Here is a 15,848-nt window from a genome sequence, read left to right on the forward strand (position 1 = left end):
AAAAAATTTTCTGTTCAGGTGTGGTGTCTCAAGCCTGCAATCCCAGCACTTTGGGAGGCTGAGGTGGGAGGATCGCTTGAGACCAGAATTTAGAGGCTGCAGTGAGCTGTGTTCATGCCACTGCACTCCTTCCTGGGCAACAGAGCAAGACCGTGTCTCTAAGAAAATAAAACAAAAGGCCAGGCATGGTGGCTTACGCCTGTAATCCCAGCACTTTGGGAGTCTTAGGCGGGTGGATTACGAGGTCAGGAGTTCGAGAACAGCCTGACCAACATGGTGAAACCCCATATCTACTAAAAATACAAAAATTAGCCGGGCATGGTGGCGCCTTCGTGTAATCCTAGCTACTCGGGAGGTTGAGGCAGGAGAATCGCTTGAACCTGGGAGGCAGAGGTTGTGGTGAGCCAAGATTGCGCCACTGCACTCCAGCCTGGGTGACAGAGCGAGACTCCATCTCAAAAATAAATACATACATACATATAAGAGTAAAACAAAAATAAACAAATTAAAATTTTTTCTTTTAATTATTCAGTTAAAAACTCATTTGCTTTAAAAAACAAAGATCATTTTAATGTAGGGTGAGGAAGTGTGTGTGTGTGTGTGTGTGTGCAGGGGAGGGTAGTGCAATCTGGCGAAGGATGGGGTGAGGCAGCAGAAGACACAGGGACCCAAGGAAGGAAGGGAGAGGAGGGACCGGACTTAAGAAATTTTGTAAAAGAGTCAACAGGATGTGGGGTGAGCAGCAGGCAGGGCAGACATGACTGAGGTCTGCAGTCTGAAGATGCCCTGTAACCTAGATAGGAGATGATATCTGTTATGCATATGCTAAACCTTTAAGATAATGGCCCATGAGGCCGTGCACAGTGGCTCACACCTGTAATCACAGCACTTTGGGAGGGTGATGCGGGATCATGATTTGAGTCCAGGAATCCAAGGCTGCAGGGAGCTATGATCCTACCACTGCATTCCAGTCTGGGGCAACAGAGTGAAACCCTGTCTCAAAACAACAGCAACAAGAATCAGATGCTGGAGTGCAGTGGTGCGTGCCTGTAATCTCAGATACTGGGGGAGGGCTGAAGTGGGAGGATTGCAGGAGCCCAGGTGGTCGAGACCAGCCTGAGCAACACAGTGAGACCCCATCTTCAAAATCTTCAAATTAAAAAAAAAAAAAAAAAAGGAAATTCAGAGATGGAGAGCACCAGGGTCATTCGAGGGATTGCTAAATACTTTTGTGTCATCATTGAGCAATAAAATGGCCCTTGAGACCCAGTTGCAGCCTTGAGGATTTTTTCCAGCCGTGCTCAGCTTCCCAAGACAGGCACAGAAGGGAGAATAGATTCTGCAGAAGGCTCTCCTGGCCAGTCTTGCTGTGTGTGTGTGTGTGTGTGTGTGTGTGTGTGTGTGTGTGTGTGTCTTGTCCTGTCACCCAGACGAGTGCAGTGGCACAACTTCGGCTCACTGCAACTTCCACCTCCTGGGCTCAAACGATTCTCCTGCCTCAGCCTCCAGAGTAGCTGGGACTATAGTCGTGCGCATCACGCCCAGCTAATTTTTGTATTTTTAGTAGAGGTGGGGTTTCACCATGTGGGTCAGGCTGGTCTCGAACTCCTTATTTCAAGTGATCTGCCCGCCTCAGCCTCCCAAAGCCCTGGGATTACAGGCGTGAGCCACTGTGCCCGGCCGCTAGTCTTGCTTTGATTCCTGGCTGTACTGGGGATTCCCGATGCCCCATTCTCCAGTTGGGTCTTCTGTGCCTGAAGTTTGCTCATCACAGCTTAAATCACTCTGTGCAGTGCTTGTCAACCAAATCCGCTGAGACCGACCCTCTCCCACCTTCCTGACTCCTGCTGCAATGCCCATTCCACCTCTGAATTCCCCTCTTCTGTGGGCCAGTCCTGACCTCACCAGTCGGCCCCATCTCTATGGGACTGGCTTCTCTTTGAGGGGCTGAGTGCGGAGTGGGTGTCCATATATTTAATAATAATTTAGAAAGCTAGAATCTAGAAAGCTAGAATTATTATTATTATTATTATTATTATTTATTAGAGAGACAGGGTTTAGCTGTGTTGCCCAGGCTGGAGTACAATGTTGCAATTACAGCTCACTGCAGCCTGGACCTGCTGGACTCAAGTGATCCTCCCACCTCAGCCTCCTGAGTATCTGGGAATACAGGCATGCACCACGACACTAGCTTTTTTTTTTTTTTGAGATGGAGTCTCACTCTGTCACCCAGGCTGGAGTGCAGTGGCGTGATCTCAGCTCACTGCTGCAACCTCCGCCTCCCAGGTTCAAGCAATTATCCTGCCTCAGCCTCCTAAGTAGCTGGGACCACAGGTGTGCACCACCATGCCCAGCTAATTTTTTTGTAGTTTTAGCAGAGATGGGGTTTCACCTTGTTAGCCAGGATGGTCTCGAACTCCTGACCTCGTGATCTGCCTACCTTGGCCTCCCAAAGTGCTGGGATTACAGGCATGAGTCACTGCGCCCAGCCAATTTTAAAATTTTTTTGTAGTGACAGGGTATTAGTAGGTTGCCTAGGGTGGTCAAACCTTAAGTGATCCTCCTGCCTTGGCCTCCCAAAGTGCTGTGGGATTACACAGCTGTGAGGTACCATGCTTGGCCAGGATTTGATTTATTTTAGTATTAGAGATGGTCTTGCTGGGTTGCCCAGGCTGCAGCGCAGTGACATGATTATAGCTAACTTCAGCCTTGAACTCCTGAGATCAGGTGATCCTCCAGCCTTGGCCTCACAAAGTGCTGGGACTACAGGCATGCACAACCACTCCCAAAATTCAGGATTTTTTTTTTTTTTTTTTTAAGACAGAGTCTTACTCTATTGCTCAGGCTGGAGTTCCATGGTGCAATCTTGGCTCACTGCAACCTCCACCTCCTGCCTCAGCCTCTCAAGTATCTGGAACTACAGGCGCGTTCCATCACGCCCAGCTAATTTTAGTATGTTCAGTAGAGACAGGGTTTCACCATGTTGGCCAGGCTGGTCTTGAACTCCTGAGCTCGGATGATCCGCCCGCCTTGGCCTCCCAAAGTGCTGGGATTACAGGCATGAGCCTCCCAAAGTGCTGGGATTACAGGCATCAGCCACTGCACCCAGCCCAAATTTCAGGATGTTTAGGCTCAGACCATAGCAGGACTCCCAGTAGGTTCCAACTGCCCTTGCAGGGAGCCCTAGAATGCTGAGACTCCAGCAGGAAATGAGGGCTCTTAAACGTCAGAACTAGTCTTGACCCCAGTTGGGTGAAGACTAAGAGGGCACAGACATAGGATTGGTGGGCAGGGGGCAGGAGTGACCCAGAGTGCATTGAGGGTGGGAGCATGTGGGACCTGCCTCTCTCCACAGGTCCCGGATGGGTTTGGTGGCTGTAGCTTCAAGACTAACAGGACCTGCTGGACCATTTGGGATACAGTTTCTGGAAGGGAAACTGAGACAAATTCTTTCTTTTCTTTTCTTTCTTTTCTGAGATGGAGTCTTGCTCTGTCGCCCAGGCCGGAATGCAGTGGTGCAATCTCGGCTCACTGCAACCTCTGCCTCCCGGGTTCAAGCGATTCTCCTGCCTCTGCCTTCTGAGTAGCTGGAATCACAGGCGCCCACCGCCACACCTGGCTTTTTTTTTTTTTTTTTGTGAGATGGAGTCTCACTCTGTCATCTAGGCTGGAGTACAATGGCATAATCTTGGCTTACTGCAACCTTCACTCCCGAGTTCAAGCAATTCTCCTGCCTCAGCCTCCTGAGTAGCTGTGATTACAGGTGCCCACCACCACACTCGGATAATTTTTGTATTGTTAGTAGAGACGGGGTTTCATCATGTTGGCCAGGCTGGTCTCGAACTCCTGACCTCATGATCCACCTGCCTTGGCTTCCCAAAGTGCCGGGATTATAGGCGTGAGCCACTGTGCCTGGCCATGACAATTTCTTTTTTTTTTTCCGAGATGGAGTCTGGCTCTGTTGCCAGGCTGGAGTGCAGTGGTGTGATCTTGGCTCATGGCAACCTCTGCCTCCCGGGTTCAAGTGATTCTCCTGCTTCAGCCTCCTCAGTAGCTGGGATTACAGGCAGGCACCACCACACCCAGCTAATTTTTTTTTTTTTTTTTTTTTTTTTTTTTTTTTTAAATTTTTAGTAGAAACAGGGTTTTGTCATGTTATCCAAGCTGGTCTTTTTTTTTTTTTTTTTGAGACGGAGTCTCGTCGCCCGGGCTGGAGTGCAGTGGCCGGATCTCAGCTCACTGCAAGCTCCGCCTCCCGGGTTTACGCCATTCTCCTGCCTCAGCCTCCCGAATAGCTGGGACTACAGGCGCCCGCCACCTCGCCCGGCTAGTTTTTTTTTGTATTTTTTTAGTAGAGACGGTGTTTCACCGTGTTAGCCAGGATGGTCTCAATCTCCTGACCCCGTGATCCGCCCGCCTCGGCCTCCCAAAGTGCTGGGATTACAGGCGTGAGCCACCGCGCCCGGCCCCAAGCTGGTCTTGAACTCCTGATCTCAAGTGATCCATCTGCCTCCACCTCCCAAAGCACTGGGATTACAGGTGTGAGCCACTGCACCCGGCCCAAACTGGGACAAATTCAAGCTTTGTGGCCACATATGAATACAAGGCATGGCTCTGTGCAGTGTTGGGTCAGTGAACCTCTTTGAACCTCCATCGTTCCACCTGTAAGATGGGGTCCTTCTACCTCACAGGGTTGTGAAAACACTGTTCTTTTTGGGCACGTAGTAAGTTAACTCATGCTTTCACCTGGCAAACATTTATTGCCTTAGTGATGACAGAATGAGCAAAGTCACGCTTGTCAACGACCCCTCCCCCCAACTGTGCCTGGCACTTTGCCAACAGCACAGGACTCAAGACTCATTTCTGAATCACATGGCAGTTGGGAGGTAGATTCTGCTGTTAGTCCCGTTTGACACACGCAGAAGTGGAGAATGGGCAGCGGAGCGGGTGTGATGTTGGGGGAAGATCAGGGCCCAGGGGTGGGGGCTGCAGCAGTGACTCACAGACTCAGGGCCTGGGCAGGACTGGAGGCCAGAGGACTGGACTTTTAGGCCATTGCAGCCCAGGTAAATGAGGCTCTCATTGGCAGGGCCTGGCTCCCCACCAGGCAGGCAGGCAGACAGGCGGGCAAAAGAGAAGGCGGAATCCCAGGGCCCAGCTCAGATCTTCTCCACGTAGTTTCCTGGGAAAAGGCCCTCCTGGCCGTGAAGCCGGCCCTTCCACCAGCCCGAGGAATCTGTGGGAGAGAGGAAAGCTTGAGGTGCCCCTAGCTGGCCCTGGAGAAAGTTCTCATGCCTGCTCCGTCTGTCTTGTTCATGAGGTCTCCCTAATGTTATCCAGGCTGGTCTTGAACTCCTGGGCTTAAGCCATCCTCCTGCCTCAGCCTCCCAAAATGCTGGGAGCCACTGCATCCGGCCATTTCCACTCTTAGAATTTTTTTTTTTTGGTAAATCTTTTGTAGAGATGGGGTCTTGCTAGGTTGCCCAGGCTTGTCTCAAACTCCTGACCTCAAGTGATCCTTCTGCCTCAGCCACCCAAAGTGCTGGGATTATAGGCATGAGCCACCTCACCCGTCTGTTATCTCTGTTCTCCCGTGGGGAGGGTGTACAGTGGTGGGGTCTGCCTGGTGATGTCAGGGTTCTTACCGCTCCCCTGACCCCAGCTTCTGCCCTGGTACACACACCTTCCATGAGGATCTCGATGACCTCGTTCACATTGAAGCTCAGCTCGTCCACATCTTGGCCCACATACTGGTACAGCGCCCGGCACCTGGGGCCATGTGTCCGAGGCTGGGGCTTGGGTCGGCCCACACCAGGCACTGGCCGTTGCCCCACACTGCGCTTCCTCTGCATGCTGTGAGCACAGGGGGTTTGAGTCACAGCCCCAGACACTCCCCTACCCCCTGCCCACTTCCTGGGGCTGCCCTCCCACCCCACCTACCCGGCCATGCCCTGGTCAGGCACGTTGAGGAATTCCGTGTTGTGCTCTGAGGGCAGATGTGCCCGGGGTCGTCTGCTGGCTCCCAGGGATGTGGACGGAGGGCCCCGGGGAGGCCGGTGGGAGCTCCCTCCAGACATGATCTCCAGGGGCAGGGGACCCCCTCTGGCAGAGGGGGGCACCCCATTGCGATCCATGCCTGTGGCAGGAGCAAGGATGAAGACATGTATTAGGGTGATGCTAGGAGGATTTGAGGAGGACTTGGCTCCAAGTTCCCAGTCTGAGGGAGGAGATTGCCATGCTCTCAACCCAGTGTGGTAAGGATTGGGCCAGACAGAGGGGCTCTGGGGCTAGGAGGGCCTAGACAGAGGCTTTTTTTTTTTTTTTTTTTGAGATGGAGTCTTGCTCTGTCACCCAGGCTGGAGTGCAGTGGCACAATCTCGGCTCACTGCAAGCTCCGCCTCCCGAGTTTGTGCCATTCTCCTGCCTCAGCCTCCCGAATAGCTGGGACTACAGGCACCTGCCACCACGCCCAGCTAATTTTTTTGTATTTTTAGTAGAGATGGGGTTTCACCGTGTTTGCCAGGATGGTCTTGATCTCCTGACCTCATGATCGGCCCACCTCGGCCTCCCAAAGTGCTGGGATTACAGGTGTGAGCCACCGCACCTGGCCAACAGATGCTTTTTTAAGAATTTTAAAATTATTTTTTACTTTTATTTGTTTGAGACATGGTCTCACTCTTGCCCAGGCTGGAGTGCAGTGGTACAATCATAGCTCACTGCAACTCTGATGTCCTGGGCTCAATCAATCCTCCCTCCTTAGCCTCCTCTTAGGGGCAGCTGGGACTACAGGTATGCTCCACTATGCCCAGTTGATTTTTATAATTTTTAAAGTAGAGATGGGGTCTCACTATGTTGACCAGGCTGGTCTCAAACTCCTGGCCTCAGGCAATCCTCCCACTTCAGCCTCCCAACATGCTGGTTTTATAGGCATGCGCCACTGCACTTGGCTTTATTTATTTTTTATTAGTTTAGAGACAGGTTTTGTTCTGTGGCCCAGGATGGAGTGCAGTGGTGAGATCATAGCTCACTGCAGCCTCCAACTCCAAGGCTCACATGCTATCCTCCCCTCTCAGCCTCCTAAATAGCTGGGACTACAGGCACACACCACCTTGCCCAGCTAATTTAAAAAGAATTTTTAGGTCAGGCACGGTGGCTCAAGTCTGTGATCCTAGCACTTTGGGAGGTCAAGGTGGGCAGATCATGAGGTCAGGAGTTCATGACAAGTCTGGCCAACATAGCGAAACTCCATCTCTACTAAAAATACAAAAATTAGCCAGGCATGGTGGTGCACGCCTGTAGTCCCAGCTACTCGGGAGGCTGAGGAGGATAACTGCTTCAACCCGGGAGGTGGAGGTTACAGTGAGCCGAGATCATGCCACTGCACTCCAGCCTGGGCAACAGAGCGAGACTCAGTCTCAAAAGAGAAAAGAAAAGGCCAGGTGCGGTGGCTCACGCCTGTAATCCCAGCACTTTGGGAGGCCTAGGTGGGTGGATCACGAGGTCAGGAGTTCAAGACCAGCCTGGCCAACATGGTGAAACCCTGTCCCTACTAAAGATAAAAAAAAAATTAGTTGGGCATGGTGATGCATGCCTGTAATCCCAGCTACTCGGGAGGCTGAGGCAGGAGAATCTCTTGAACACGGAAGGCAGAGGTTGCAGTGCGCTGAGACTGCACCATTGCACTCCAGCCTGGGTGACAGTGCTAGACTCTGTCTCAAAAAAAAAAAAAAAAAAGGGCTGGGCATGGTGGCACATGCCTGTCGTCCCAGCTACTCAGGAGGCTGAGGCAGAATTGCTTGAACCCGGGAGGTGGATGTTGCAGTGAGCCAAGATCGTGCCACTGCACTCCAGACTGGGTGATAGAGCGAGGCTCTGTCTTGAAAAAAAAAAAAAAAGAATTTTTAGTAGAGACGGGATCTGGCTATGTTGCCCAGGCTGATCTTGAACTCAAGTGATCCTCCTGCCTTGAGCCTCCAAGAGTCCTGGGATTACAGGTGTGAGCCACCTGGCCGGGCCAGGAGCAGCTTTGCAGGGGCAAGTTTCCCTCCTCCTCTCCTCTGTAGAAGGGCTTCTGTGGGTAAGTCTTGGTGGATACATAAGAGCTCAACAAATGGAATGGGAATTTGAGAGAGTAGCAGAGAAATGGTCCAAAGGCCTGGAGGTAAGAATAAATTTGGTGGGTTGGGAAAAGAAGATGTAGTTTGAGGCCAGGCACTGTGGCTCACACCTGTTAATCCCAGCACTATGGGAGGCCGAGACGGGTGGATCACCTGAGGTCAGGAGTTCGAGACAAGCCTGGCCAGTGTGGTGAAACCCTGCCTCTACTAAAACGATACAAAAATTAGCCAGGCGTGGTGGTGTTTGCCTGTAACTCAGCTATTCAGGAGGCTGAGGCAGGAGAATCGCTTGAATCCAGGAGGCGGAGGTTGCAGTGAGCTGAAGATTTTGCCACTGCACTCCAGCCCGGGAGACAAGAGTTGGACTGCGTCTCAAAAAAACAAACAAACAAAAAACAAAAAAAGAGGCTGGGCACTGTGGCTCATGCCTGTAATCCCAGCACTTTGGGAGGCCAAGGCGGGAGGCTCACGAGGTCAGGAGATCGAGACCATCCTGGCTAACATGGTGAAACCCTGTCTCTACTAAAAATACAAAAAACTAGCTGGGCATGGTGGTGGGCACCTGTAGTCCCAGCTATTCGGGAGGCTGAGGCAGGAGAATGGCACGAACCCGGGAGGCGGAGCTTGCAGTGAGTCGAGATAGTGCCACTGCACTCCAGCCTGGGCGTCAGAGGGAGACTCCATCTCAAAAAACAAACAAACAAACAAACAAACAGATGTAGTTTGCAGGGCAGGAGTGTAGGGTAGGAGGAGAGAAGATGTCAGTGGTTAGCTGGGTTTGGGTTTTGAAGGGCTCTGAATGCCAAACTAAGTTTAGCCTTTATTCTATGGGAGACATGGAGCTATGGAGAGTTTTGGACAGAGAAGTAAGTGGTAAACTGTATTTGTTAGATTTCGTTTGCTTAAGGTCTGGTTTAAGCCATGGGACCCACAAAACACAAGGGAAGACAGCAAGGGACGCAGCTCCTCACCTCTCGGGGGCCCAGGGGCCGCCCGGGTAGGGGCCGCCCGGGTAGGGGCCTGGGACGACCTTCGAGGTCTTCCCTTGGCCATTCCCTTCCGCGTAGGCTCTGAAAGAAGAGTGTCAGGGATTTGAGTGATAGACAACGCTCTTTGCCCCGCCCACAAGTCTAGTCCATTCTGAGGTTACTTCGCACCCCACCCCCTCAGACTCTCCCATTAGCACCGCCCCTTAGGTACAGGTACATTGGCTCCGCCCACTAATTGGCCTCGCCCCCAAGTGCCCCACACCTCACTGGCCTTGCTTTTTGGGCCCGCCCACTTCAGGACATTCCTTCATCGCTACCAGGTTCCAGGGTTGCCGCTCTGGCCACACCCCTCTACATTTCTCTCCCCCCCATTGGTCATGTCTTCCCCTTAACAGCCTTTCTCTCTCTCTAGACCCGCCCCTTCCTTGCTGTTGCCCACTCTGGTCCATCCTGCCGGCTCTGCCCCACTGTTTTGATTGGTTTCCTCCATGGTCACGTCCCGCCTCCACATTTCACGCCCACTCATTGGTTGCAACCTTTCTTTAAAAGTCTCTCTCTCTGGCCGGGAGCGGTGGCTCACGCCTGTAATCCCAGCACTTTGGGAAGCCGAGGCGGGTGGATCATGAGGTCAGGAGTTCAAGACCATCCTGGCCAAGATGGTGAAACCCCGTCTCTACTAAAACCACAGAAATTAGCTGGGCGCGGTGGCAGGCGCTTGTAATCCCGGCTACTCGGGAGGCTGAGGCAAGAGAATCGCTTGAACCCAGGTGGCGGAGGTTGTGGTGAGCCAAGATCGTGCCACTGCACTCCAGCCTGGGCGACAGAACAGAATGAGACTCCGCCTCAAAAAACAAAAACAAAAACAAAAAAAACAGGCCGGGCCGCGCGCGGTGGCTCAGGCCTGTAATCCCAGCACTTTGGGAGGCCGAGACCATCCTGGCGAACATGGTGAAACCCCGTCTCTACTAAAAAATACAAAAACCTAGCTGGGCGTGGTGGCGGGCACTTGTAGTCCCAGCTACTCGGGAGGCTGAGGCAGGAGAATGGCGTGAACCCGGGAAGCGGAGCTTGCAGTGAGCCGAGATCGCGCCACTGCACTCCAGCCTGGGCGACAGAGCGAGACTCCCATCTCAAAAAAAAAACCCTCAAAAACCTCAAAAAAGTCTCTCTTTCTCTCTCTCTCTCGACCCTCCCCTTCCTGGCCTTTGTCCACTCTTAACCAGCCTCGCTGGCCCCGCCCTCTCCCCGTCTCTGAAGCCTTCATTGGTCCGCTCTCTTGCCCCGCCTCCTCTGCCGCGCAGACTCACTGGAGCTCTTGGGCAGCCCATCGCCAACGCTGACGGTGAGGGTCCGACCGCCAACCTTGAGCACCGCCAAGTCGCCGGACCCGCGGGAGAAGGTGACGCTGCGGGTGCCGCCACCGCCCCAGCCCTCCTTCTTCACCCGGAACTGTAGTCTGTGGGGAGAGAAGAAAGCTTGGGGGCGCGGGCCGGGGTCCCCCGCCCCATCCCACCCTCGCTGTTCCGGGGCAGGGGCGGGGCCGGGGCCGAGGCGGAGTTCGGCCGGGTAGGTGGAGCGGGAGAGGGTGCTCCGCGCCGAGACCACCCCGAAATGGTGCTGGGGTTGGCGGGGCCGTACGTGTCGCTGAAGGTGAGGGGCAGGGGCCTCCGAGTTGCCTCCTCGAAGCGCTTGCACAGAAGGCTGACGAACTCGGTCTTGAAGACGCTCTCCAGGAAGCTGTCGACGGCGTCCTCTTGGAGGATGAAGAAGTCGTCCTGTCGCGTGCTGGGGAGGGGCGGGTGAGAGGGTCAGGTGGGACACAGGTGAGGGCGACAGGTGAGAGTGACAGGTGAAGGTGGCTGAAGGTGGATTTAGGGAAGGGTCAGTTAAGGGCCAAGTCAGGGGTGACCAGGTAGGAGAAAAAGAGGGATGTGGCAAGGAGTGGGAGAGGTGGTTACAAAAGAGGGCCAGGTGAGGTCTAGTAAGAGGGTAAGGTGCAGGACAGCAGCTTTTGGCACCCAAGGATCGTGAGCGTAGGGGGCAGGTGAACATGACAGGTGGGGTCATGAGAGGGCTACAGGCATGGCACCAGGTAAGATTGTCAGGGTAACAGACGGGGTCACTAGAATGAGGGCAGCCAGGGGACAGGTGCGAGTGACTGTGCGGCAGGTAGGGACCTGGCTTCACCTGAGGGAGACTCCCCGCAGAGCCTGGATGTCCAGCTTCTTCTTCAAGACTTCACGCACTTGGCCTTTCTCGGGTCCCTTCTTCACCTTCTCTCGCCCAATCACATACACACACTTGGGCGTCAGGATCAAGTCCCGCTTGATGGGCTGCGGGGATGCAGGATTAGAGGCCGGTGTCTGCAGCCTGGCCAGCCTGGCCACAGAGGGCCCACCCCAGGCAGAGGAGTGGTGCTGGCAGGTCAGGTGAGGAGGGTGGGATCCCTCCAGGTGAAAGTGTATGAGTCGTCTGTTTGTTTTGTAGACAGGGTCTCACTCTGTAGCCCAGGCTGGAGTGCAGTAGTGCCATCATAACTCACTGCAACCTCCCCCTTCCGGGCTTGAGTGATCCACCAGCCTCAGCCTCCTGAGTAGCTGGGACCACAGGTACACACCACCATGCCCAGCTAATTTTGGTATTTTTTGTAGAATCAGGGTTTTGCCCTGTTGCCCAGGCTGGTCTTGAACTCCTGAGCTCAAGCAAACTGTCCTCCTTAGCCTCCCAAAGGTTTGAGATTACAGGTGTGCGCCACCACACCTGGCCATGAGTTGTTATATAAGAAACAGAAGGAGGACCAGGCGCCGTGGCTCACGCCTATAATCCCAGCACTTTGGGAGGCCAAGGTGGGCGGATTACGAGGTCAGGAGTTCGAAACCAGGCTGACCAACATGGTGAAACCCTGTTGCTACTAAAAATACAAAAATTAACTGGGCGTGGTGGCGGGCACCTGTAGTCCCAGCTACGCAGGAGGCTGAGGCAAGAGAATCGCTTGAACCCAGGAGGTGGAGATTGCAATGAGCTGCGATCCCACCACTGCACTCCAGCCTGGGTGACAGAGCAAGACTCCATCTCAAAAACAAATAAAACAGATTGGGCGCGGTGACACACACCTGTAATCCCAGCACTTTGGGAGGCTGAGGCGGGCGGATCACGAGTTCAGGAGATCGTGACCATCCTGGCTAACACCATGAAACCCCATCTCTACTAAAAACACAAAAAATTAGCCGGGTGTGGTGGCACGCGCCTGTAGTCCCAGCTACTTGGGAGGCTGAGGCAGGAGAATCGCTTGAGCCCGGGAGGCAGAAGTTGCAGTGACCCGAGGTTGTGCCACTGCACTCCAGCCTGGGTGACAGAACAAGATTCTGACTCATACACACAAAAGAGCAAAACTGCGTCTCAAACAAAAAACCAACCAAACAACAACAAAAACAGAAGGAGGTCAGGTGGGAATGTGTTGGTTGGTTGGTTGGCTAGAAAAGGGTGTTTGGGTCAGTGAACAGGTGCTGGGTAGGTAAGGCAGCTGCTGGACATGGATGCCCAGCCCAGATGACAGCGCTTAGACCAGGCGAAAGTGCTTGGGCCATGTGACTGTAGCCAGCTCAGGTGAAGGTATTATGGTTCAGGTGAGGGTGTACAGGTCAGGTAAATAGGAGTATCTGGATCATGAGAGGAAGTGAGCAGGTGCGTATCTGAACTCTTATGAGTTTGTACAGGAAGGCAGGTGAATGTGCAAGCCGGTTGAGCTGGCCTGCGCTCAGAGTTCTCTGGGTCTAGTGGGGATACCTGTCTCGGTGAAAACATTTCAGGTGATGGTATACAGGTCACCTGAGAGGGCATACCTGCCACATAGACCTGTCCAAAGCAGGTGTGTGGATCAGGTAAGACACCCAACACTGTATGTATGGTATGTGAGGTTGTACAGATCATGTGAGGAGGCGTCTGCCACATAAAACTTGTCCAAGGTAGGTGAGGGTGTCCAGGCCATATGAGAATATCCATCCAGGTAAAGATGGTATATAGGTTATCTCAGTGTGTACCTGCCACACATAGCCTGTCTAAGGTGGGTAGGGTGAGTTACTGGGCTAGGTGACTCTCTGGAACATGAGATGTGGGTGAAGTGAGTGTGTACCTGGCCTGCCCAGGTACAGGTGAGAGTAAACAGGCCAAGTCTGGGTGTACTTCTGGACAAGAGAGTCCAGGCTAGGTGATTAGAGTACACCTAGGTTTAGGGCTGTCTGGGGCAGAAGAGGATGTGTCTGTTGGTGGAGGTGCCCAGCTGTCTATGCCAAGCATGAGTGCACCGGTCAGGTGGTGTATCTCTGTAGACAGCACGTACCTATGGACTAGGCTCCCTGGGCCAGGCGAGAGTGCACCTGTGGACAGGTGTATCTGGGCCAGGTGAAGGTATATCTAATTTCTAGGTTGAAGGGAGAGTGTACCTAGTGGATGGGCGTGTCTAGGATAGGCAAGGGTGGCCCCGTGGTTGGGGTTTCTGGACAAGGTGAATGATTGTGAGATTGTGGAGAGATGCATCTGGCCAGGGGTGTATCTGATAGGTGTGTCTGGGCTACAAGTGCATGTTTGGTGGACAGCTGTGTCTGCCGTACTTGAGTGTATACCTGTGGGCAGGTGTGCCTGGGCTAGGTGAGGATGTTCCTGTGATGGAACAGGTGGATCTAGGCTGGGGAACAGATACCTGTGGGCAGGTGTGTCTATGCCAGATGAGGGTATACTTGTGATGGAACAGATGGATCTAGTCTGTGGGATCTAAGCCTGTGGGCAGGTGCATCTGGGCCAGGTGAGGGTGCCAGGCTGTAGCCAGGGTCTTGCCGTCCGACCCACTAGTGCCTCACCTTGAAGCGGCGGTCGTACTTGGTGACTGAGTCGGCGAAGTCCACCCGCTCCCTCTTGCCCAGGAACTGACGCAGCTCGGGCCGCTCCTCCAGCCCCAGGTAGTCCCCGACGAAGTTCCGATTGATGCTGTTGCGCCTCCGCTCCTTCTTGTTCAGCAGGATGTTGGAAGCTGCGGGGACAGAGGGTGGAGGGCAGAGCTCCTGACGCGGCTCCTCCAGGTCCTTGCGCCCCCACTCTGCGCTGTGTACCCAAAGCCTCTCACCTTCCTCCCGCATCTCCTCATACTTCCGGACAGCCACGTGGCGCCGCCAGGCCTTCTGGATGGTTCGGGCAAAGCCGTCGAACTTTCGCTCTCGCACCTCCTCCAGGAGGAAAAGCTGGGCGGGCGTCGGGGGGGCAAGGGTGAATCCTGGTGTCTCCCCAGGGCCTGCAGTTCCGGGTTTTCCCTGGGTTTGCCCTACTCACACACTTTTGCTCACCCACCCCCACACACGTGCTAATTTTTTTTTTTAAGAGGGGGGATCTTTGTAGTGGCACTTAATGAAAAAGAAAAGAAGAAAAAGGGGCCGGGTGCAGTGGCTCATCATGCCTGTAGTCCTAGCACTTCGGGAGGCCAAGGCGGGTGGATCACCTGAGGTCAGGAGTTGGAGAGGAGTCTGACCAACATGGTGAAACCCCATCTCTACTAAAAATGCAAAAAGAAATTAACTGGGCGTGGTGGTAGACGCCTGTAATCCCAGCTACTCGGAAGCCTGAGGCAGGAGAATCACTTCAACCCGGGAGGCGGAGGTTGCAGTGAGCTGAAATCACGCCATTGCACCCCAGCCTGGGCACCAAGAGCGAAACTCCATCTCAAAAAAAACGAAACAAAAAACCAAAGCAAAAACAAACTGGTGACTCACGCCTATAATCCCAGCACTTTGGGAGGCTGAGGTGAGAGGATCACCTGAGGTCAGGAGTTTGAGATCAGCCTGATAAACATGGAGAAACCCCATCTCTACTAAAAATACTAAATTAGCCGGGCATGGTGGCGCATGCCTGTAAACCCAGCTACTCAGGAGGCTGAGGCAGGAGAATCACTTGAACCCGGGAGGTGGAGGTTGCAGTGAGCTGAGATCGTGCCATTGCACTCCAGCCTGGGCAACAAGAGCAAAACTTCATCTCAAAAAAAGAAAATAAAAGACAGGGTCTCGCTCTGTCGTCCAGACTGGAGTGTAGTGGGGCAGTCACAGCTCACTGCAGCTTCAACCTCTTGGGTTCAAGTGATCCTTCCACCTCTGCCTCCTGAGTAGCTGGGACTACAGCTGTGAGCCACCATGCCCAGCTAATTTTGTAGTGATGTGGTCTTGCCACGTTGCCCAGGCTGGCAAAATTTTTTATCTTCCTCCAAATGACTGGACCTCTCCGCGGGTCTCTCCCCATGTGGGGTACACACTTCTGCATTACATGATAACAGTGAGTCACTAGCTTCAGATCACAGCTGTGCCATTTACTACCTGTGTGCTCTTGCCAGAAACAGTATAACATCATGGTTTCTCACACTGTTACTATAGATAGTGTACACCATCTTTGAGGTACACCCCCGTGTCAGAGATGGTAAAAATAGGAACCAGTGTGCATCTTGGAAAACCAATAAAATACAGTAAATATGAAAATCTGGCCAGGCGCAGTGGCTCACGCCTGTAATCCCAGCACTTTGGGAGGCCGAGGTGGGCGGATCACCTGAGGTCAAGAGTTTGAGACCAGCCTGGCCAACATGGTGAAACCCCATCTCTACTAGTAATGTAAAAATGAGCCAGCTGTGCTGGCACATGCCTGTCATCCCAGCTACTTGGGAGGCTGAGGCAGAAGAATCACTTGAACCTGGGAGGTGGCGGTTACAGTG

The 15,848-nt window shown here is 53.4% G+C and overlaps 1 protein-coding gene across 1 annotated transcript in view; it reads right to left on the minus strand.

The window, feature by feature from the left end:
* Nucleotides 1-4,155: 4,155 nt before the first annotated feature.
* The window catches only part of LOC105482094 (myosin IF), a 59,967-nt gene continuing 48,274 nt past the window's right edge, over nt 4,156-15,848 (minus strand). The window contains exons 20-28 of the mRNA XM_071088017.1: nt 14,226-14,340; nt 13,963-14,132; nt 11,294-11,439; nt 10,745-10,891; nt 10,414-10,562; nt 9,089-9,187; nt 5,941-6,136; nt 5,684-5,853; nt 4,156-5,236 (exon numbers count right to left, since the gene is read on the minus strand). Of these exons, the coding sequence (XP_070944118.1) occupies nt 5,160-5,236; nt 5,684-5,853; nt 5,941-6,136; nt 9,089-9,187; nt 10,414-10,562; nt 10,745-10,891; nt 11,294-11,439; nt 13,963-14,132; nt 14,226-14,340 (1,269 nt within the window). The 3' untranslated portion in view covers nt 4,156-5,159. The remainder of the gene's footprint in view (nt 5,237-5,683; nt 5,854-5,940; nt 6,137-9,088; nt 9,188-10,413; nt 10,563-10,744; nt 10,892-11,293; nt 11,440-13,962; nt 14,133-14,225; nt 14,341-15,848) is intronic.

This window comes from Macaca nemestrina, chromosome 20, assembly GCF_043159975.1.
Source record: "Macaca nemestrina isolate mMacNem1 chromosome 20, mMacNem.hap1, whole genome shotgun sequence".
NCBI classification, from domain to species: domain Eukaryota; kingdom Metazoa; phylum Chordata; class Mammalia; order Primates; family Cercopithecidae; genus Macaca; species Macaca nemestrina.